This window comes from Apteryx rowi, unplaced genomic scaffold, assembly GCF_003343035.1.
Source record: "Apteryx rowi isolate R43461 unplaced genomic scaffold, aptRow1 scaffold_5, whole genome shotgun sequence".
NCBI lineage: Eukaryota > Metazoa > Chordata > Aves > Apterygiformes > Apterygidae > Apteryx > Apteryx rowi.
This window is the reverse complement of record NW_020450760.1, coordinates 6,691,752-6,716,687: the sequence shown is the minus strand read 5'-3', so window position 1 is coordinate 6,716,687 and position 24,936 is coordinate 6,691,752. Positions and strand designations below refer to the sequence as shown.

Genomic DNA, 24,936 nt, shown 5'->3' with positions numbered 1-24,936 from the left:
ATGTTATTACCTGCACAGTTTGAAAGCAATATGTACACTGGATTACTTTCTATTCTAGACTTTTGTGGAGGTTTCCTTCCTTTAGCTGCATTGCCCCTTTGCTTTTTATCAAAAAAGCTAGGTGCCTCCTCTGAATCAGAAAATGCCTTTCTTTCCCTAGGGCCTGTTGAATACTTCAGTCTTAGCCAACAATCTTTGATGGTGGGTTGATAGATCAGATTTGCAGGAGGAAGGCAGCACAGTTTTAACATCTTCAGACCTTCTCTGTTTCTCATATGCAAAGAAGGGGGGGGGATTTGCATAAGTGCATGTGCTAGAACCATTATGAAAAATGGGAAAATCTCTTTCAGAGCACTGCAAGTTGTATTTCATCTCACATTTCAATAGGCTTTGATCTAGCCTCAGGATACCATCTCCTAAGTAGTTTCTTTTATTCAGGCTGAAGCCAGAAGCCTTGTTCGCAGGGGTATTTTCAAGACTGCAATTTACAGCTAACTCAGCTCTCCTCACAGCCATTTTTAGCTGACCAATTTCTGGAATATATCTGAGCAGGTTCTGCAGCATGTGGGCAATTTCCATTTTGGGATGTTTCACACTTTCCTGTGATAGTCAAATCCCCCTCGCTGTGCGCAGATTGACAATCTAGCCTTTGCTGAGTGTTTCTCTCAGGGGATGAAATATTCCATACAGAGCCACGCCACAGCCGTTCATCAGCATTTACAGGTTCTCTGAGCTTGTGTGTTCAGAGTGCAAGATGTGAGGGGCAGATCTCTTTCTGTACAGATGCATCTATCCCAGCCTGCTGAAAACACTTTGGGTATATCTTAAGGGAGGATTTAGCCTGTTCAGATTGCAAGTAATGGCAATAGATTGCTGAGCCATATGTGAAATTGAAGAAGTGGAGTTTAGTCTTCATTTATTTTAAGCAGTGAAAAGTCAGAGTAATTCCACAAACTTTAGTGGACTTTAGCAGGATTTATTCCAATGTAACAAAGCAAGATCTGTCCCTGGGAGACTAAGATAATGCAATCACACTTCCTACTAGGCCTTCAATTAAACCAATTTCATAATTATGCTCCTTACTTATCCCCTATACAAAACCAATCTTACAGAAGGGAGGCAGTTTTATTATCATAATACTGGACTATTAACCATTGTAATTGATAAAAACACCTTCAGTAACCCTGTGTGTCACACCCCATTCTTTGCACTCCCTATAATAATCTTTAAAAGGTTTTATTGACTGGAGGAATATGATTGATAGCTGATGTTATGCATCGGGTGTTTYCAGTGCAGAATACATCTTTGATACATTTTGATGACAAAAGGAAAAAAACTGAATGGGCCTAATGTAAAAAATGAGCTCATTTTGCTGGCCTTTTGGCCTGGCAAAAAGCCATTAAAAGAAAGGGATCAGCATTCTCTGCTAAGGAAGCAGTGGCAATGAATCTAATTAGTAATACGTGTGGAATGAAGGCACCCTTCTGCTAACAAAACTGAAACACACCCACAGGAGTGAAACCCTGAAATCTGAAGACACTCCAACCCACAATGTTATCCGTCAGCAATTTGAAAGATGGGGGATGACACTTACCTCCTTGGAAGGAAAGTTGCTGTGATGGATTAGTCGGGTACCATAGGTTATACTCCCAGTTCTGCCATGGGGTCCTGATCTCAGGGCTATCCAAGGACAGCACTTCAAGCCTGGGGCTGAGCCTGTGCTTCTCATGTGGCCTTACACAGGTGCAAACTTTGACAGCCTCTGAAGCATGACAGAGGAGAAAGCTGGAGCTTTAGCTGCTGCTGTGCTTGACTATGTCTCTAGCTGCAGCATGTGGAGGATGGCCATGGCTGTGCCTAGCAGAGTGTGCCGAGTGACTGCAGTGCCTGTGGGAATGGGGTGGCTGCTGATGAGCCAGGTGTGCTGCCTCTCCTTGAATGCCTGCCCTGCCACAGGCCAATATAGATACATGTRTGGAGCTTGGTTCCTGGCACACAATGATCTGCCAAGCAATGTAGAAACAGCCTGGCATTATCCATATGTGTGTAGTGCCTAGGTGACAGAGAGGGCTCTATTGCATGAGGCAATATCTGCCCTAACTAGTCTATAATTTAAACACAGAAACCACCTCGAATTTCTGTCCTAATTTCTTTTGGAAGACAATAAAAGAGGTTGAATTATTTAGTGTAATGAAAAGAAAGAGGAGATGGGATTGGTCTCAAGGAACACCAGAAAAGGAAAAGGGCTATTGAAAGAAACAGACTGAAACAACTGGACATGGACAAATTTAGTCTGGAGATCAGAACAAGGTTCCTTATTCTCAGAAGAATAATGGTTTGCTGGAGGAGGGAGCAGGGAGAGTAGGAAAGCTACACAGTTTCAAGAAGGTTGACATGTTTATGAAAGGGATCAAATGCCACAGTGACTACAATATCAGGGGACAGACAGGTTGATCCAAGGGACTTGTTACAGTCTCATATTACTAAGCTGTCTAAGCTGTCAAACTGAAGAATCAAAGAAGAAATACGGACTGCTTCAGGGAACAGAAACAATCACTCTTATATGAGAAATCATTTCAGCAAAGTTGAAGTACAGCCATAGTTTCACTGGGATTGATTCTCAGTGATCAAGACAAAACCTAAGATCACATCTCAGACATGGGTGAGTTGCTCAGCCACACCACCTGGGTCTGAGTGACAGCTAGGAATAGGTAACAGCTCAATAATGAAGGCAGTAACCCTTCCTGCTTTGCTTTTTTCCATTTCATGCAGCTCAGAAGGGGGAACAGAGTAGCATTTTCTGGAGCCCACCTATGAATATCCTCCAGAAAGACCAGCACACATTGGATACATTACTGCAGCACTGGTATGCTGCTGGCATCTCACTAATATCAAAGTCATGGGGTGCATGCAATGATGGACAAAAATTTAATCCTGCCCCCCAGATTGGATTGTGTGCACCCTCCACACTTTTGAGCCCAAAAGTTGAATGTATATGCATGTTTGGTCCTTCACTCTCTGTGACCCACACAAAACTGAGACGTACACATTCTCACAAGTGCCGGCATGAAGGCAGCAAACACTCTCCTCTGCTTTTCTGTCACTCATTGAAACAGTAAAACAAAAATATGAATGAAAGCTAAAACTAAGATCTTTTTTCTCTTAACCCCATAAAATTCTCCAGTCTTTTTGGAACAGATTGAACTACAACTATCACTATTCAGTACTTTCTATCTTCAAAGTGCTTAACAAACATTTATTAAGGAAACCTGGAGAAACATGCTTTTCAAGCACCTAACTCTATCAGTACTAATGAAGACCTTGCTCGCTTTATGCAGAAAAGACATCTGAACATATACATTGAACAAGGCGTAAGAACTACCTAACTCTTTCTGCTAAGCTGCAGTGAGGCTAGTAAAAGATATTTATAAACTATTACTTAGCTGGGCTCCCAGTTAGAATTTGCCTTACAAAAGTATGTCTATATTGGAGGGGAAAACAGAGGAGAGAAAGATGCAAGAATCCTGTACCACATCTGCAAACTGGCTGGCCATTGCCCAGTGCTCTGGGTCAGTGTGGCCATCATTACCAGAAAAACATGGGGTTGTAATAATAAGGTGGCAGAGAGAGTTGATGAGCAAGGGCTACTCTTCACCACACTCTCACCATTTCTGAAGGCCAATCTGTCTCTGACCAGCCAAATGGCTGTAGATATTGCCATCCTAGGCATTGGGCTTCTCATCCGCCAAAAAAAAGTTGATCTTTTAGGCTATTTTGTGCTCAGCTCTTTTTCCGCATGTAGATAACTACCTTGCTATTTGATCCCTTGCAAACACAGGCAACAGCTTGAATGATGGAGGTGATACAGACAGAAGAGCAAGGCTCCTGTTTAAATACTAATGGCTACTTTCTCTGCAGATGAACCAAAATTCTCTGCAGATTTTCCCTTATAGATATGTCTTTTACAAAAGAGTGTCTGCACCAAAAATTAATGCAAGGAACAGAGAAGAAAAACAAAATTTGTAAGATAAACTGGTCTTTGCAACTATGTGGATCACTTTGCATTTCAGGCAATCTATCCCTGCCACCAGCTGGTGTAACACTGCTGACTTCTAAGGAGCTACTTATGAATTTCACCAGTAACCAAGAAAAGTCTGCAGAGGCAGATCCTGCTCTTTGCAGGATCGATGCAACCCCATTTAAGTCAGCGTGGAGTGTGGTATTGACTGCACATGGTGGTCCCAGCCTCCCCACGCTCCAGGCGTGCAACTGGGCAAATCCATACAAAGGACAGAGCAACCAGCAAGTCCTGCACGCCTTTATGTCTASACACAGATTTGTTTTTGTGCAATTTGGGAACTGAGCTTAGGCAGTTGTAACTGGGGACAATTTCTGAGGAAGAACTTGAATTCAGCCAGGCTCCATACTCAGAAGGACATAGGGGTCCCCAAGGTTCAGAGCAACTGAAGGGAAAAGCCAGGTTAGCCTTCAGCTACTGTTGCTTGGGAGTGTTAATATCTTTCATGTTTCATGCAACTCAAAAAGCAGACACCAGAGAAGGAATTCTCCATTTCCCCATCTGGAGCATCTTCACACGGTTGGTTTATGGCAAAGGCCAGAATGAGGAATGATCCTATTTTCCCATTCTTGCCAGTTTTCTGGCTTGCATACAGTTGTGATCAGACTCTTCACTTCTTTCTGTTAGTGCTTTACTCCATCACCTGGCATTTGTTTAGAGTTTGGATGTTGTGATACTATTAGGACAGCAGATCTCCACAAATACCCCTGACATGGCTATTTAGCAAACAGCTCTCTGAGTCAGACAAAGTGGAAGYCTTGTTCTCCAGCCCTACAATACCAGTGGGGGTAGCCACATGCACACTGACGGAGGTAACACCCAAGCAAAAGCGAGGTAAGCAAGTGGCAAAGCAGGACCACTACTAGCAGATGCTGGCTTTTCCCACCCCCAGCTCTGCCCACGCTGACCTACAGCGTGTCTTGCCTTCTCGGCAAGGCTCTCTTCCGAGCCGGGAGCTATGTGCTGCTTAGCAACCTAGAAGCATTATAAATATTTAGCAGTAAGTACCGGGGGGGCAGGGAGGGAAGGACAGAAGCAGCAGAAATAAGACCATGCAATCACACAAGTGGCTGTAGTACAGCTTCAAGGGTTTTGAGGGTGGGTCCAAGCAACTGTAAGTACAGCTGTGGTGTGACCAAGGAATGACGTAGCTCTGCATGGCAGAAACCTTTCCTGCAACCTTTGTGCCCTGGCCACTGTGGCTGAGTGGCAACGAAGACCACAGCAAGGCAGCAGGGCTTATAGTGTGACCTTCCTTCTGAGCAGCATGGATCACAGAAGCACAGCATAGTTGGGACTGGAAGGGACCTCTGGAGATCATTTGGTCCAACCTCCCTACTCAAGCAGGGTCAGCTAAAAGTCTGCCTAGGACCAAATCCAGTCGAGTTTTGAATATCTCCAAGGATGTGCTCTTTACACCCTTCCATCAGATATTTATAAACATTGGCAAGATCCTCCCTGAGCCTTCTCTTCTCCAGGCTGAATGGTCCCAGCTCTCTCAGCCTCTCCTCATATGAGAGATGCTCCAGTTCCTTTATCATCTTTGTGGCCCTTTGATGGACTCACTCCAGTATGTCCATGTTTTTCTTGTACTGGGGAGCCCAGATTCCCCAACGTCCCCATGTCTGTTGGTGTGGACAAGACCCCAAGCCTTTATAAACACCCTTTTGTTTCAGCAAAACATGTATACCAAGTTGTGACTAATTAGATAAAGGTGTGAAGCTAGTGCACATACATACATTACAGTGGGAAATAACACTATAGGGATCAGATATCTGTTTATGTCTGGCTGAGATTCCCTGCACAGGATGTAATGCACCCTACCACAGTGCCTGCAGTTCCTTGAGCTTTAACAGACAGCACCGTGCAAAGACTCTGAGCCCAACAGAGCGGCCAGGTTAAGGTTGGAAATCACTGGAGTTCTGGAGGTTCACCATTCTTGGGCCTCTCTTAGAGCCTTTCATCAATCAGCAGTGGTGACTTGGCCCTGTTGCCCTTGTAAGTACGGTTAGGGGTAACTAAATGGGACATGAAGAAAGTCAATATACCTATTCAGAAGAAAAAGCAGGGTAATGGAGAGGAATCAGGCCCATACTCTTCTGGCTTCCTCATTCTAATTTTCAGATTTTTYGAGCTTCTGCAAATCCACCGTGTCATCTGAACCCACTGGGAGCTGCAATTGTGTAGCCCCTGGAGAAATCAAGCTCAACTGATTTTACTCCAGATGCACTGGAAAACCTCCATGGAATGGAAAAGGGAGCAATAAAAGCACCTGGCAGGTTCCTATGGGGTTCAGTTTGTGCAAGGGGAATTTCTGGATGATACAGAGTTGGAGTAATTGATCTCCCTGCCACCCCAATACAATGAGTACGATTTCCTCTGAGACATAAAAGAGATTGTCCTGGGTGTCCCAGGGGTGCTGCTGGTGGATTCTTGCAGGCCATAACAAAAGCAGTCCTAAGACTAGATACTACAGATAATCATGATGAAAGCTTTCTTCAAATATCCCTACAAACTATGCTGGGTACATCTCAGTCACAGCTGTGGATTTTCACCAGCAGAGTCAGCCACAAGTGCCATCATGTCAGCTTGCAAAAAGTAAGACTTTTTGGCTTAAAAAATAAATGAAYTTCTGACAAACAAAACTTTATTTCTTTGCCTTGTGAGGTTTTGAATATATAGGAGTCTTGAGTTTAAAGTCAGTTTTTAGATTTGTAGGTGAAGAGAACAGATGAGTAAACTAAAAACTGATTTTAAACCCAAGACTGATATTAATTCAGATTACTTCAGAAGTTAGGACTTCAAAAAAACCACCATGCAATAAAAAACTCACAGTAAAATTGCTCAAATTGGCAATTGCCCTATTGATTTCAAAGCTTTCGTATCAGCCTGTATCTTCTAGTTCTGCTAGGGTAAATCAGGAATAACTATTGAAGCCAATAGAATCAGAGTAGCATGAGGATTATATTCTGGCATGAGTCTGTAAAACCCACCCCGACTATCACAGGATTGCACTGAGACAATAACTGTAGAATACTTCAATTTATTACCCAAGTTCTGCCAATTCAACATAGTATCCTCACTGCCAGTAGAAAACAGAGAAAAATGGCAGGTTCATTTGTGCTGACAATGAAAAGTTAATTGATCACAGGATTGACCATAATGCTCTACAGACTTCTGTTAGCATCTTCATTAATACATCACAAACTAGGAGTGAATAAGTGAAAGCGATCTATAAGAGAGTATTCTGTGAAACACTTGGGTATTTGTTTAATATGTTAGAGGCAAAAGCATTTGTCAGGCTTCTAGTGTTCCTGGTTATGAGGAAAAATGTGATACTTTATCCACTTATGACAGCAAACTTTCTCCCTAGTGGAATGTGACTTTGGTATAATTTAAAGGAGACAAACAGAGGAGGAATCCTCCCCTGTAATAGTTTTGCAAAGATGCGGTGATTATAAAAATCCCAGACTGACAGCCCTGGAGAACAGAGCCTTCTGCTTATCTGCAGAGCCACACACTGCGTGGAAACAGCCACGCAAACCTGCCTGCACAAAACTGCCAATGTGGCTTGGCTCAGCCATCTCTCAGGGCAAAATGATATTTTACACCCCTTACTCATCAGTCCGTGATCTATCAAATGAACCTGCTAACAAGTGGCAGCAATACTTTTCATATCCTACTCACTTGTCTGTCTAATTCAAAAATTAGGCCAACCATCTTTCATCTTGATGCACCCAAAAAATGTTGGACTTCACCAATTTTTAGTCCTCCTGTGCAAAATCCCCAGTGATGCCACTGAATCAGCAGAATGAATATAGCAGGGCTCTGGCAACTTCAGTGGGCTTGGATCAAGTTTCAAAGCTGTTCAACAGCTTGTCTTGTATATACTCCCCTGGAAATCATTGCACAACTAATACCCAGATTTTAGGGCTGATTGGAAGAACAGTTGATTTTCCTTTTACTAGTTCTCAGTTTTCATCAAACAGGGCTGCATTTACTTTAATAAGCAGTGAAAGCTTTGAAAGAACACAAGAAATTCAACAAGAACTCATTTCTTCATAGGTAAAAAAATGACATCTCATGCAGCAAGGAAGATTGGCTGCTCAGAGTATTTAATTTGTGTTTAGTAGATCATCTGCAAGCCACATTCCCAGGATGGGAGTAAAGTCACAGGGAGGTGGTTAGGCATGCAGGCTGAGCAACCCATGGGGGCCGCTGGGCTTTGATCAGCAGATGCAGAGTGCCTGGCTGGGCATGCTCAGTGGAGTGGATGCAGATAAACATCAACATGTAGCCAGTGGAAAAGATAATCACACAGAATTTTTCCCCAGGTTTTCAAAAGGCAGTCCTACTTTATCTACTGAGTAGTTACTGTCTTTCCAGCCATCTTCTGAGAATTAAAGCACCATTTTTGTGCAAAGCCTCCTAATGTTTCAGGGAGATAAAAGAGAGGTTAGCAGTCCCAAATCATCTTGACCTGTGTGTCATATTCACTTTAAAACAATTAAGTAAATTTAGGCCAATGTTTTGTTTTATCTCTGCACACACACTCCTTGCTAGGTAGTTAGGGCCCTGGAGAAAACACAGGACATTTGACTTCATACAATACCATGAGACCATGCCATGGATATCAATCCAGCTATGGCAGTGGTCTTCAGGCTATTATAAAGTGCTTTGAAATTGGAAAGCATTGTGTTCTTGCAATTAGTAATGATGCTGGACTAGACTGTGCATGACCTCTGTGCTTCTGGTAAGAGATGGCCACACAGAGGTGTAGTTCTTGTTCTTCRGATGAATGAGGGCTACAAAATGGGGTGGGGAGAAATGCAGGGCCATGGTCTGCCGAGTGGGACATACCCCTTGCACCTTGGGATGCATTCTTCCATGTGTAGTGCCTCATCACAGTCCTCTCTCCCACTTTTTGTCAAAAAAATACCACTGTGTCTTCCCTTATAGGCACCCTGCCTCATTTTGTTAACGAAAATCAACTTCCTAAACAGTGCTCCTGCTACTGAAACTAGACCTTGCAATATATGGAGTCCATAAATCATACAACTAATGCTGAATACCCTAGAAAATACTGAGGAATGAATTTCGAGACAGTTTACATCTGACCTGCCATTTTATTTCAATGCAATCTTTTCTTCTACTTAAATATTATTTGAAGGTGAACTCAGCAGCTATTTAAGGAAGTGCATATGCAGGCATTTATAGTACCCTTCTCACAGGCTGTGGGACACATACAAAACTGTTGTGCCTTGACAAAGTTAGAATAGTGAGCAAAAGGTACATCATGTGAAACATAGCCATCATCAGCCTTTCTTTGCTGACTTAGCAAGCAGGCTCTTTCTCAGCAAGCCCTGTGATATACAGCTGAGAACACAGTTATCCAYCCTATTGAAAATCCTGCAGAGACAAGGAATAGCATCCCTAGGCAAAATGGGCTGCTTACAGGTCACCTCGGACCATATGGATGTGCTGGAGGTATTTAATACAGATTCTTCAGATGTTGGAAAACCATCCCAGGTGCCTCCTACCAGCCTCTGTACCTCGAGCATCACCTGGCATGGAGACTTGGATGCTCAGCTCTACTACTGCCTTCATGGTTTGGGAGATGGCTTCAGTATCTTAATTTTATACAGGGATCCAGAGGCTGGGTCCCCTGCCCCCCACTTTTATGGAAATATCCTACTCCCCTCATAATAAGACTCCAATGTGCCAGTGAGCTACAGAAATAGGATTACATAATGCAGGTCCCTCTCTCCCCTATTTCAGCTGTTTATTGACCAAACAACTCTCGTTAATCCTCTTTACTGTGTTTACTCCCCACTTCCCTCCAGTCTTACTGTCTTACTATGACTGAGGTGCTTACATTATAAGGGGATGTTGAGAAAAGCTTAAGAGACAGCTACCTCCAGAGGTGATTAAAATGAATAGAGCTCCACTGATTTTTTTTTTTTTTTTTTTTTTGAAGCTACACTGATTTACACCAGCTGAAGGTCTGTTAAGGCTGCTTACCTTCACAGTTCACTTGCCTGAGTCCAGTCCACAAACCATGTAATGCTGGAATGATCCAGCTTCTTCCAGTCTACGCTAATTTATGAATTGTTCTCGGACAATCTGCTTCTACTTTTTGGCCACAGTTTTCTGGGCAAAGAGAAAGAACAGCAGGTTTTTGCAGAGAGAGAGAAATGCTAGAGAAATACCTGAAGGTATTCTAGGTTTTGAACTGATTATTCACTTGCTCATTTAGACATGCTATTTGTTACAGAAATCTCTGGCTGTGGGATCACTTTCCTAACCTGCAAAGGAGCAGAGAACTCCCACTGCTTATTATGGATCTGAGTACTACCTATCATTATGCCTGTCCTAGAAATCCTCGAATGAAAGGTGTCACAGATGATGTTTGCTGTTGATACAAAGTGCCACACGTTTGGCCAATCCTTAAAATTTTCCTAATGTGCCATGAAAAAGTTTCCTATGAGAAAATTCACATTTTTAGAAAGAGTAATGTAGCCCTATGTCACCAAGACCAGAGAAAATAGCTGATAGTTTCTCAAGACATTTCAGTATGTACAGCATCTTTTCCACTGCAAAACTGAGGGTGTTATCACCATGCATATAACCACACTGCAGCACAAGATAACATCACATGTGATCTTTTCCAGTGCTTGATTTATGCAACAACACAGCTCGGCAGCAGGTCTGCCAGCCCTGGCGTGCCAGTCACGCGGTGTCTAATGCTACACACTCCTGCGATGCACGCAGTAAGTTTAGAGGTGGCTCTTCTTCCTTTGAAGAACTGTCCCGTATGTATCTTCCCGAGTGTTTTACCTGTCTGACAGTGCTGATTGATTGACAGTGCTGGTTGACACATTTTGGTATTTGGATCAAAAAGCACAGGAATGGTTTACAGGATTTCTTATGACCATTTCATGCTGGTAGAACTTGAACATTTCCCATGGAGATGCAGAGATGATGATAACAGCAGGCTACTTTGGCTCTAGTAATTATTTTACACATGGAAGCACCAATCCACTAGGTTGTATTTTTGAAAAAAAGGCTTAGTGCCAAAAACAGGTGATATACTGAAGTTTTAGCTTTTGCAGAGGAAAACAAACAAACAACATCAGGAAACAGTTTTTATACAGATTCAATAAAAATACAGTTGAGTTATGATACCTCGAGGACAGTCACTCCCTCTCTTCCTGCTACAAAAAAGAAGACATGAGAGAGTTTGATCAGGTCTGGTCCTTTGAAACCAGTAAATGAGATTTTAACTTAAGTACAATAGGATTTTTCTTCTTTTTTTTTCTACTTTAAATTTGATTCTTATAAAAGTGAGGGATTAATACAACAGATCCAAGCTCTGTGCAAATAAATCTCTGCCTGCACTTTCCTGCTAAAACTTTTAACTCTTTCTACACTCTACAACCAGATAACTGCTGTTATTTCAGTCCTTAGTGTCCCTTTAGTGCATATATTGCTAATTAAGGCAAGTCAAATGCTTTAAGTAAACAGGATATAGATATCATTGATGTTCAGACTATAAAAACCACTTTGTTTGGAAGACTAACAAGCTGTGAAATCAAGTTATCTCAGTAAGGTTCTTTGCAATAGTCTCTTGTAATACTTGTGGATTTGTCACTGTGAGATAAATACCATATACATCTGTACTATATATTAATTCTGATTGGATTATACCAGTTTTACCCATAGATATACCTTACAAGGAACTGATGTTTAGTATGCTCTTAATATTTTATTTTGACCTATCTTTTTTTTAGCTGATGAGCTGGCGAGAATTTTCAAATGTTGTTCCTGTTACACCAAACAAGATATGAGCCATCTGCTACTGGCAAGCCAGTTTTTACACTTACTGGCACTACAAGATTTTGTTGCACCCACGGGCTCCCATGAGAATGAGGGTTTCCAAATGTGATGACATGGATCTCCTTCCCCTGCTCCCCCAAGAAGCAGTAAAAAAATCCTGTCTAAAAAGTCTGTAAGATGATACTCTCATGCAAGATTTTAAAGAATGTATGCTTGGATAATAATTCTTGCCACTTTCATATTTACATTGCTCAACAAATAGTAGGTGATGAATCTCAATGATATCCCTGAGATGTAGGCAAATGGTTTTATATCTGTTTCACAGAAGAGGAAACTGAGGGAGAAAGGGCTCTGGGGGTGAGTTTGTGCTGGTCGTTGTGAACAGTCCTTTCCTCAGTATACTCTGTACACGATGACAGGGAATAGAGGCTGTGCCACCCCTAGAAACTTTCAGACATGCTTGAAATGGCATAAGAAATAAGGGATGAAGATGAGAGCATAGCTCTGACTGCCTCCACACTAGGTGTGCTCTGCACTCGGCTGGGTTGTCACTGCTCCCTGCGTCACTTACAGAGTCATGCCTTTAGGTGCCCGGGAGTCTGCTCCTCCTCCCCACAACTGGTGCAGTTCAGCTGTGAGAGCCAATGGCATTGTTGTGCTCCTGTCCCTCACCCAGAGCTAAAGAAAGAGTTTGGTTTCTACATCGAGGCAAGCAGTGCGTGCCTTTCCTTGGACACAAGAGGGTTGTGCCACACCGAGGTTACAACCTGAGCTACACATGGGGTGGAGGACAGCAGGCGGCATCTGGAATGGCTCAATGGGAAGACTCTGAGAGGATGGGTGTGTTATAAGGAAGCAGATAACTTGCTGCCCCTGAGCTGGGAGCCAGATTTTTTGGAGATGTTGCAATGAAAGAGGTCCCACTTCCAGGAGACGCACAGAGAAACAGAGTTCGGAAGAAGGACTGCAGAGCTGAGCAGGTAGACACAGGTGTGAGAAAGGCCGAGTGCAATTCCCCAGCTTGGGGGATAGCCACAGGCAGGGAACATGCTGGAATGAAACTTGGCTTCAGTATCACCTAGATTAATTCCCTTACTCTTTCTCTAGACAGGCCTAACTCTCAGCAAAAAACACAGTGAAGGATTTCTCAGACTATCCAAAACCTATTCAGCTCAACAGTGCATGATAATACTCTGTGTCAAAGGCAGAGATTTTTCTCTTGTGAGGTATTTTGCCTTATTTCTAGGGTTTATCAATTTATATTCTTTACAACGGATCAAGGAACCTGAACTATTGAGGAATGCTGCCAAGCACTTTAGGGCATCCATTTAACAAAGCTATTTTAGAAAGGACTCATTGATGAAAAGAAATACTCTAGTTACTCTGCAAAAATATAATTAGTAAGATTTTCTTTTATATTTATCCATCCTACCTCTAAGTAGTTTTCAGCTTAGCATTTGTCAGCAGTGCGAATGTCAACAAGAAGAAGATCTAAGAGGAATTTTCACTTCTCTGAGCCTAATGTCAGTTCAGCTGTTGACTTGTATATTGATATTCACATTGTTGACAAATAATGGGTGTCTTCATCAAGTATCTGTATTACTCTTCACTGATAGGAAACACAAGATCCTTTGTTATGTGAACTCCCACAGACTTCTCAAGGCAGCTCTAAATTTGTCTGTTTAAATTTCTTTTCCATACTTCCCATCTACCAGCATCAGATAGCAGATCTGAAGAAATATTCTTTGCTAGGCACAAGTTGCCCTGGAGGACTACTGCTCCCATCAGCCTATTTTGCAGCCTTGGCAGAATTCATTCACTGCTTGGCATTAGGCAGACAAATGCAATAGCTGTTTTTGAAACATATACAACTTTCCATGTGGAATTGGACCAGCCGCCTATGAACAGCTGATGTCAGATTAGGAACCACAGGTAAGAAATTTTGCATTAAATCAACAATCCAAATGGACTTTCAGTCATCCATAGATGATTCTTTCTGAAAGTTCCGTAGATAGAATGAAAGCTTTGCAATTCCTCAAAACTAATAAGCATTCATTTTAGCTAAACCAGAAGCAGAAAAGATACTTATGTAAATTTAATAAGAAATTAGTTACAGACTCCTGTCTTCTTGTTTGAATTATCCCTTTTTGATGCTCTTGGATATATTATCCTTCACATCCTGAGTAAGTTTTCAGACAACCACAAAGCATGTGCAATGGTCCACTATTGTGATAGCCCTGCTAGGGCTAATCAAAAATCTTGCATTTCTTTTTTATGGAAATATTTTTTTTGTGGAAGGTACTTTCCATTTTCTTTTTTTCCCCCCAAAAAATGTCAAAGCTGAAAAAACWTAAATTAATCCAAATTGTGATTCAGATGTCACTGCACTATGTCATGAGAGTTGTGGATTGAATATTGTTCTACTTTGGGCTGGGTCACCCAGCTGCACTACAGCTCATGCCCATGACTCTGATGGTACACCATGGCAACTCCATAAAATCGTGATTGTTGGGTGTCTTTGAAGCTGTACTCAAGCCAATAGACGAGAAAAGAAACTCCATCCAACCCGACTACAACTCTCACATGATATTTTCTTTTCAAGATCAACGCTCTGGACTCACAGTTTAAGCCTTCATACAGAAATTTCCAAGTTTTGACTTTTTTCCAGAGAAGAATTGAAATATTCTTTAGACAAAGTGACGATTCTCCCTCACATTTTTCTAAGTAACTGAAATCAATACTTTCTAACTCCTTGAGGCTTATACAAGCACATATATCCAAAAGACAGTGGTAGATGAGCACATATATTGCAAGGACAGTGGCAGATGAGCTGAAATGGTTACTTCTCACAGTATTGTACATAGCCTTCATATAGCTTTTAAATTAAAAGAAATAGGTTTTGAATTTGATTCTGTAGATGATCATTCTGAGCTGAGAATAAATTAGAATTAGAGTCTCCAAATGAAAAATTACACAAATTACCCTAGAGTTTGGGTTAAAAGGACTTGCATCAATTTGAAAAGCTATAATTAGTGATGCGCCTGGGCCAAAAATCTCACATCCATCACGTGTGAATTCTGAATACTGTCACACCAGCATGCAGGGCCATAACTAGATAGGAAAGTATCTCCTATCTCTTTACTGGGTCAGCCAAAGCCTATTGACATTCCCCAGCACGCTTGCAGCACTTTAACTTAGGGGAAGTTCATATTAATCTGAACATTGTGGCTCTGTCCCATTTATAGTTTTTCTCACCCTCTGGCCCATGGCTGTGCATTGAACTTCATCCTTTACACAGGCAGGAAAAGGTACATTAAGTGACTCTCCAATGAAAACACACATTGACTATAGGATGCCAATAGACTGCATTTTGCCTTTAGGATGCCTTTAAACAAAAACAAGATGTCAGCCAAGTCTCAGGTCAGCCTTTGAAGGATTCTATTGCCCTAAGCACTCTAAAAGCACCTGTAGTCTTACCTTTTTATGGCTTTGTAGCAAATGATGACAACTACAAAGAGGAACACTAGTGTGGTGCAGCATACTGCAATGATAATAACCAGGCCTGGCCACCAGGTCTCCTCAGTGGGGCAAAAGGTAGACTTGGGAGCTGTAAAAAGAATGTGGAAAACATACATGAGTTCTCCCAAATAGGCAGTTTATAATCAGATATGCTTCAGCCACCCAATGCAATAGCACTATCCCAGGGCCACAGATACATGCAAAGATGTTATTTCATGTTTAGGAGCATTTTTTTTTTCCAGGCAATCAACTTCCCTCTGTTTGGTGCTAGATGCTTGTCATGGTCCCCAGACGACCACGTTCTCTGTGGTGCTGTCATCCGCAGCCTGCTGCTCAGAGTGAGGGAGAAAGGCTCAGCTCTGCTACCTGCAGGAAACCGTTCTTGCCTCCCTGATTGCCTTCTCCTGCTGCATCAGCTTTAGTTTTAGAGGGAGATGTCATGCTGATAAGTGTAGGCTTTCAACCCACATTAGGGGAGGTTTATTGGGGAAAAGCAGAAATGCCTACCAATCAGGTTTGTAGCTGCAATCACTTTAACCTTGGATCGAGGAAGGGGAATTCATTTTAAAAGAGCAGGAATTTTATTACATGCATTAATCGTTTTTAGAGGACTGTAATTGCCAAGCTTCTTTCCCATTACACTATCTTTGAATTGTATTTCCAACAGTGGAGAGATGTGTTACTCTTGAAAATATAGGCAATTATTATATTTTTCTTATTTAATAGAGGGCTAGAATTGTGTCTATAAGTACCACTCAAAGCAAGCACTATTTTGCATCAGAAGTAATGCCGGGGCCATTTAGTCCAAATCTTTCCTTCAGGGGCATATTCCTTCTCCCATTCTTTGAGGGGACACTTATTTACTGAAAGATGATCAGCAACAGGCAATGCCATGAGCAGTACCAGCATACTGCAGAGGAAGAAGAGACCACTGAATTCAATGTACACAACCACATAACCTTCATGAGAATGCATGTCTCCATATTTGGAGTCTAATAATGAATCAGTCAATGGGTATGTCTAAATCTCTGACTTCAGTTGAGTTCAGTTGAGGGGAGAGAATTAAATACAGCAAAAGACACTTTTTGAGTGTAGTTATTTGATCTGGTATATCCTTCTTATTATACACATCACAAACAAGTTAAAATATGTTATCACCCCTATAACATTTATTGTGAGCTGACTTCCCCTGTTCCTCCTATGTTTGATGTTTAGGATGAGAAATACACATACTCTGTTAGGTAAAACTTTGAAGTTCAAAATTGCTGAGATAAGATTTTTTCCAGTGACATGGTCCATAGAAGAAYTGGTGGTATTCATCCTAGGAAATCTGCAGCAGTACCTTAGCAAAAGACTAGGTGAAGAACTAGAGGTGCATCGAAGAAGCAATCAAAATAATAAAGCCAGCAGCTTGATAATTTACTAGATAGGTCATCTTTCSGTATCACAGAGAAAGTGCTGCCTTTCTCACACGCATCAGCCTTCAATACACGCTATCACTATATCACTTGCCTAGCAAATTTTGCCTTCTATTCATTATGCATATATTGACTGTGAGGGATGTGGGTGGGGTTTTGGGKTTTTTTTTGTTGTTTTTTTGCTCAATGAGAGAGAAAAATGAAGCTGAAAAATTAAGTGACTTGAAGAGCTAATGGTTCCTGGCTCCTTTTCTGACAATGAGTCCACTCCCAGTCCATCTCAGCAACTGAATTTCTACTTTATTATTGTGTTAGCTGCAGAGTCAATTTTTATTAGGTGGTGTAACTATTTATTGCATTATGATATGAGGTGATTTTAAGATATTTTCTAAATGATTTCAATATTGTTATTTTATAGCATTACAGAACAGAGGGCATTTCAAAGATGACAAATTGTTTCCATGAAGAAGCATACAGTGTCAGGGCCAACTCTGTGTTCCTGGTGTTGCCCTGACAAGCACAGATAGTTCCAATGAAATCAAAGGAAACACATGCATCAGCAGATGCCACACAAAACTAGAWGAGATCTTCCAAAATGTGGCTGGTGAGGACATCCTTATCCAGTTCCTGCTCTTCCTGCAAGGCAGGTTCAACCAAACTAGTCCTACACCAAACTGAGATGATGATACTGGTTTGCTCCTTGGCATAACAAATGAGGATGATGGATGTCAGAAAAAGGGTATAAAGCAAGGCTTGTCACATGCCTATGTAGCACAGGTTTCTCGACAGTTTATTATAGTATTTTTATATGGAAAAAAAAAGCCCAGAAAAATGTGGGATAAAATATTGAGTATTACTGCTAACAGTGAACCTCTATGTAGTTATTAATGACACTAGAATAAGAACTGCTGATGTGGAGGAGACCATTAATTTATCTGGTTTGGTTACTTTCCCCACTGAACTGAACCAGGCACTTAAAAAGAAACACAAGAAATCATGCTGAACACTATCAAAGAATGTTTTTTAGTGGCTAGTGGGTTTCTATAACTTTAAAAATTCTTTTCTATTTCTAACACTTTATTACAGTGCTAGGTAATCTTGTTTTCCTTAGAAATGCCCACTCTTTTTCCACTAAGCTTCTGGTTGTGGTGCTATTTTCTGCCTTTCTCAGTCATGCATTCACTAGCCTTCATTACTGTGGTGTTTCTATGTCTTTAGCGCATTTCTCCTCAAAATTACTTTCTGAGGGAGAGCAGGACTGCCTTTAATCCCTTGCGCTGATGGGAAGTCGAGGCAGGGAGATGCCTGGCCTGCTTGGATGGCACAGAGCCTGGAGCGAGGCATGGTTGCCTCCTTCATACCACCTCTTTCAAATCTATCATAAAACCCCCAAGGTATATATTATGAGAGGGGAGGGGAGGGCGTCACTGGCCATAGGGCGTCCCTTCATCGTCACCTTGGGGCTACTGAGAGCTGAGAGTTGCCAGCCCGGCCACGGCGTTTGCTCCAAGGGCACCTAGTGCTGGTCTCATGCAAACAACTTCAACTGTTCAAAGTGTGGCCACCTCTTGATTTGACTCATTCCTATCTGATCTTCGTTAATCTCAAAATTAGCTAAATAGAAGAAGTGACTTTCACAGTGCAAAGTGTCTTGAGGAAATTGTGCTTTTGCTTTTAAGCCCTGAAAAGTCATTCTGCATGTTGAAACCAACTTTCTTTATAGACACATCAATATCAATCAGTCCTTGATGTTAGATGGGTACAAGATCCATCCTCTGTGACCCTGATCATCACTTGTGGGCAGCGACTGTCCTCCTTATGCAACACACAATCCATTGGGTAGAAGGTGCTAGGGAAGTGTGATATTTTAAAACAGATAAGCAAGTTGAGCTGAGCAATCGTGGCCTGTCATCCTGACAGAAATCCTGACAAAATAGTGAAGATCTGATTCAATTAATAAAGTATTAAAAGAAGGTAACTGATGCTAATGAGCATAGGTTTAGGAAAACATGTCTTGTCAAACTCACTAGCTATTTTCTGAGGAAATTACTGGTTTTGTAAATAGCTGTATTAGTGTTGGTGTAATAACCTTAGACTTCAGTATGACATTTGACTTAATTCCACATGATGTCGAGGTTATGAAACTATAATACCACACATGAAATAAATGAAAAGCTAGAGAACTGGTATGTCTCTAAATCTAACTGTAAACAGAAAGTCCCTGCTGAGAGAACGTGTTTAAATGAACGAGAAGAAAATATAAGGTCATGGCTACCAGTAGTGACTGTTGATGACTCAGAAAGGCAGAGAGAGGCCCTTACAAGGTTCCTGCCCACTCTCCGCCAGRTCTCCCTGTGGATGGCCTCTACCACTCGCTGCCTGACCGCTGGTGGCTTGGTGGGGGGGCACCTCCTGCTTCTCCAGTAACCTTACACGTGGCACAGAGACCAGGGCCTGCAAGCACGGTCCTGTTTGTGGACCACCACAGCCAGGGAAGTGCAGAGAAAACATCAGGGCATGTGGCATCAGCAAGAGTGGCACAAATGCCCAGGGCTACCTCTTGCCTCCTCTCTGCTCTGGACAGCGAGCCCTTTCTCCAGCCCCAGCTAGAGCAACCAATCTTCTCCCCCTCCCTATTTACCTGCCCCTCGTTTTAGCAGACGTGCATGTGTGTAAGAGGATGTAATGACTAGAAGTGGAGATTGGGCATATTTAGATTATATATAAGGTAATTTTTGTCTCTAAGGATAAATATCCATTGAAGGAGTCTGTCAACTATGGTGGAGTATTTCACCGAAAAACTTAGTTCAAGGTATATTGTTTGTTTGCTTTTCCTAAAAGATGTCAAAATTCAGCCACAGAAATTAGACTCAAAATAAGAATTAACTGAAGAAAATGCTCTGTCTCTGGTCTGTCCATGTAAGCACAATGCCTTTTTTTAGTGGACTTAAAACTTATTAAGTACAAATCTTGGTAAGATATACTTGTAGAGAGCCAGCGCCTTCACCTATTCAAAACAGCACAAAGCCTAATAAAATCAATAGACCCCTTTCAGACCTACAGTGAGTGGCTGGATCCAACTTATTGAAAACAAATTCATGAAAAATTGCATTTAGGGCAAAGGCATCCTACAAACTATTTAAGTACCATGGAAATCTCACACACTTTCTTTCTTTGACTAAGCAAACTTTGAAGCCTCAGCATAAGGACGTATTTCAAACCACAGCTCCAATTCTAATGTTAGCAGGTATCTGTACTCACTTGGATTTAGTCAGAAATGTGCATACCAGAAAAGATTAGCTCAACTACAGAGATCTTCCCTGAATGTCCAGGCACAAAAATAGAGGTTGTGTCACTGGAAAGGAAGTTTCCATAAGATCACAAAGAATATTCTAATTTCTTTTTAGCAAATCTCAGAGTGGATTACTCTCAAAATTGCCCTAAACTGCTAAAAATAAAAAGGCATAAAACAGTGATGAAGCAATTTTTAATGGTATCTTCTGGATCATCATTCAATGGTTTTGTGTATGTTATAAAAATGTCACATGCTTGTACTGTCTGTAGCAGAATATAGAAATGGAACTAGGAATCCTTAGGTACATCCTCAGATTATCTTTAGTCGTCATGTGTGTATTTTAAAAAGCTTGGATTTTGGAATTCTAATATCCCTGTTATTTATTTAGGTTAGGGTTATTATTCACTATCACAATATTGACTATAGGCTAATTGCTCTTCATGTGGGAATGCCAGTACGTTAGAAAGCAACATCTCCAAGTCTTTCAGGAGAGAGTAAGTGCTGTTTCCACATGATGCTGTTTACTGTGATTATGCTGGGTTGAATCCGTGCTGCTGCACAACTGTCCAGGATTGGCAAGAGAGGCTAAAGGAGGAAGGCTCCCACTCAGGATGCCACTTGCTCCTTGCCTGTCTGGCCTCTCACCCTTCGCCCACCCCAGCAAAACAAGCCATGAGCCTGGGTCAGAAAACAGACATGGAGGCAGGGACCCATGCTCCCACATGGAGTCCCAGGGAGGTGTCTCTGGCTGAGGTCTGTGTCAGTCTGTTTATTGGCTTGGACCCAAGCAGCTGGTGTGTGCGCTGACATGATGTAGAAGGATGACAGTGACCCCTCTCACCTCTTTACATCAACAATAACTTCATGCCTAAAAAAGGAAGAAAGCTTTTAAGATAAATMAAAATGATTGTTGTTTTTTGTTATTTTTGTTCTTGCAGAAAGGTCAAGAGTGCTGGTGTAATCATCTTTATGAGACAGCTGCATGTTTTTAATACTGTGTACTCACAACAGGCTAAGCCTTGCCATCTTTATGCCTGAAGCACTCTCCTATTGTAGGGCTGTCCAAATCAGCCATACACTTTTAATTAGCACACTTGAAAGTAAAGTTGGATTGTATTTTGAAAGGCAGGTTCATATTCCAAGGGCCTGAAGTGTTTTGTTAGTCCTGAAAGTTAAAAGGAACTGTGGATGCAGGCACACTAGGTGTTACTGCCAACTTATAGGTATGTCACGTATATATGCCATATTTTAGAAAGACCTGTAGATCTGCTGGCTAAGGCAGCCTTTGGGGTTTTAGTCTCATCTTCACTCTGCATTTGAGTATATTATGTGAACTTTGATTTGTTCACATAATTTGTCCGGACATTGACATCTCCATTTGTAAAACAGGGAGAAGCCACTCATCCCTACAGTCATTATCACACTGGGATATAGGAACAACTTCAGCTTGGAGAGGTTTAGCTGTGATTACAGATGTCAAGGTACATGAAAAGACTCCCAGAACAATCCATGAATAGTTAAACATGGAGATGGAGTTTGAACATGTAGAAATTTGGATCTCTTCACATCAAGGCGTTTCATCCAGGAATAGAGGAAGGAATAGAGGGGTTCAATGAATCCTCTGAACAATGTGAAACAACTCAGGTTGTGGCAGGAGAAACCTTACAGTAACGGTCACACACACACACACAGATCCCTAAACTTGGACAAATGTTTCCCAGAACACCGCTGCCTTCAGCAGGATTACTCCTGTGCCGAATTTAGCCCCTGTGGAAATCAAAGCAGCAGACTCCAGGTGTCGTGTGTCACCAGCCCATGGGTGGATCTGCATCTTGATCCTGCAGCCTCTCACAAACATKGTGAGTCTGACGCTGCAGCTCAGGCAGCTCCAGGTTTCCCAGAGAGGGTCTGTGCTTTCACAAGGGTGAACCAGAATGATTTTTTACTCCATGGCCATGTAATTTCAAGGATACCCCCTCTATAGTGCAGCCATCTGTGTCCTTCCGGGTGAGCCCTGCTGCCTTGATGCAGTGACTTCGTCTACACTTCTTTCTTACAAAGGGGAGCCTTGAATAGGCAGCAGTTGTGGTCAGTTGACTTTCCATTTTTTCAGTGTATTTAATTCTGCACACATAATTGATCTTTTTCATCCTATGCTCATATTTGTTTAAAAACTCTGTAATCCCCTGGCTACTTAATTTGGCCATATTATGATTCGAAGACAGTGAATGCTACGCTTTTCTGTTAGGTTTCCTGTTATTTATGGATTGAGCTTCCTCTAAATGTCCAAAACTTAAAGAAGGGCGGGTAAGGGAGTTTGCCCTGGAACAGAGAATTGAGAGGGGACGTAATATCTTTAAAGACATAAAATACTGCAAAAGAGAGGATGGGAATAAACCAGCCAGTGGAGACAGGAGAAGGAATAAGTTGCTAAAATTACAGTAGAGGAGATTAAAGGTAGACATTAAGAGGGAAAACTTTCTAAAAGTAAACAGGGATGGCTGAGGTATAAATTGCCAGGAGGCAAATGGATAGAGTAGGTGGCCTCCTGTGGTCCACTCCAGCCCTGTTTACTGTGGGCCTGAGATGTTCTAACAGAGCTGACCTTCGTGCTTTAAATGAACACCCAGATATCTTTTCTTGTTCATTGCTTTGGTTATTTGTTGACCCTTTTCCAAAGCAACTTATTCAGATAGCTACACACTGAGTCCCAGTTTGCAGATCCTGTTTGTATATATGCAACAAGATATGCATGGATATGTGTTCAGTCAACCACCCAGTGTGCTGTTAGCACATAATGCACACCAAGTCAGTCTTCTAAACTCACCAGCCAGGGCTGGAGAATATCATCATAGTATTTAGCTTGTCACTCCTTCCTGAGTTTGTCAATAGGTTTAAATCACAGATTGCTGAGCTAAATTCAGTCTTGGCTATATTCCATTATGGTGAGTGGTCTTGTCCTGGAGACAGTCTGGTGTGATGAGTACAGGTGTAATCTAAGTGACAGTATACCTGAGAAAGTTCAAGTGAGCTCAGATTAGGATGGTATCTGTTTGATCCAAAATTCATTGGATACTGAATGGATCTTGATGGGCTTGGGATCTGTTTCTCTGAAAAAAATTGTGATGCGTAAAAGATGAAAAATAGGAGAGCCTCTATCACAAAATCCCATGATGCCTGCTTCCTTTTTGAGAAAGCCAGTTTCAGTGCTGAGTCTGAGATCTGATATCCACTTACACGTAAGCTCCCTCACACCCTCCAGCACTGCAAATTAATCTCAAGGGGAGTGCCAATTCACTTAGTTGCAAATGAGAATGAAGCCTTGGGCAGCTAAGAAAAAAGGCCAAAGCCCAAATTCACCCAAATCACCCCAATCACCCAAAAGTGCTCAGCTGGTGTAAAATGGTAGAAGTCTACCAAGTCACGAGATTCACGCCAGCTGAGGACCTTGTCCCAGCATGCACATGGTGCAGTTTGTAAGCGCCACTCCTGATTTTGCAGTAGGTCAGACTCCCAGACCCTTCGAAGTTCAAGACTATTCAGATGCAGATTTTATTATCTAGCCTAGGGCAATGCTATGATATCTGTGAGTCAGTGTCAAGCATTCTGTGCTTGTTTACCGTACTTCATTACATAGGAACAGTTACAGATGTGTTTGGACAATTCATGTAATAGGAATATGCTGTGTGTACCCAGGGCTGCTCACAGGGAAAGGCAGCCAGCATGGAAAAAAATAAATCCTTCACAAAGAGCGTTCTAATGAAATTTGTGACATTGTTAGACTTGATACAAATATAGACCTTCAGCTGTTATTTTTAAAAAGCATTTCAGGAACAGGCGTATATGTGTCCCCTTTGAACATATCCATCAAAACTGTTGGATTCACGGGGAAAATTTTCCCGGGAGGATGAGGGCAGAGAAGGCTGACTGGGGAGATGGACGTGCCTTAGTGCCCTGTCCCCTTGCCCGTGCTGCCAGGGCAGAAAGCAGTGCGGTGTCAGGCAGCGCCGCGGCTGCTCCTCGGGGCTGCTCAGCCTCGTGCCTGCCCCGACCCCCGGGGGCTGAGCGGAAACTCGAGCTCACATTCACACTGCAGCCACAGCTGGCCCCAGAAGGCACTGCTCAAAGTTGGTAATAACGTACAAAGACAGGCTTACAGAAGGAGTGATTTCCATCTTCCCTTGGCAGATGAACAAGAGGCTTGTCAAAYTGTTCGGTTTCTGACTACACAGGGAGAGAAACTCCCTCGTGTGTCTGTATATACACACATGCATACATGCATATAAAGGATATATGTATGATAAATACATATTTTTATATGTATAAAATACATATTTTTATATGCATGTATATAAATTAAACTGCTGCCAATGGTTTTCCTACATGTGTTTATATTCTGGAAAACTCTGAAGAATTAATTAGTAAGTTTTGTTGACAGGATATGTGAGAAACCCTACCTACTCTTTTCTTCTTCTCCCTTTCCCTGCACTTATGATTTCTTACACTGGCTGAACATGTGAAGGCAAACATTCACATTTTCAGCACTTCCATACCTGTCTAAAACAATCCATTTTGAAGATACAGGAGCTAGAAGATATGAACGAATGTACTTCGCTGTCTCCCTGGCAGGTCCAAAAATCACCTCATCAGCTTCCCTTCACATTTCTTGCCTGCAAACAGCACACCAGGCCATGCTTGTGCAGCCAAAGGGGAGATGTGGGATCACGTCAGATTGAATGCCAAAGGCAGCACTGGCACCCACACAGGGCTAGGAGGCTGGGCCAGCCCTT

At 42.0% G+C, this 24,936-nt stretch overlaps 1 protein-coding gene across 1 annotated transcript in view; it reads right to left on the bottom strand.

Annotated features, from left to right (window-relative positions):
* The window catches only part of PRIMA1 (proline rich membrane anchor 1), a 68,381-nt gene that overhangs the window by 6,628 nt on the left and 36,817 nt on the right, over positions 1 to 24,936 (bottom strand). The window contains exon 3 of the mRNA XM_026079452.1: positions 15,392 to 15,521. Coding sequence (XP_025935237.1) covers positions 15,392 to 15,521 — 130 coding nt within the window. The remainder of the gene's footprint in view (positions 1 to 15,391; positions 15,522 to 24,936) is intronic.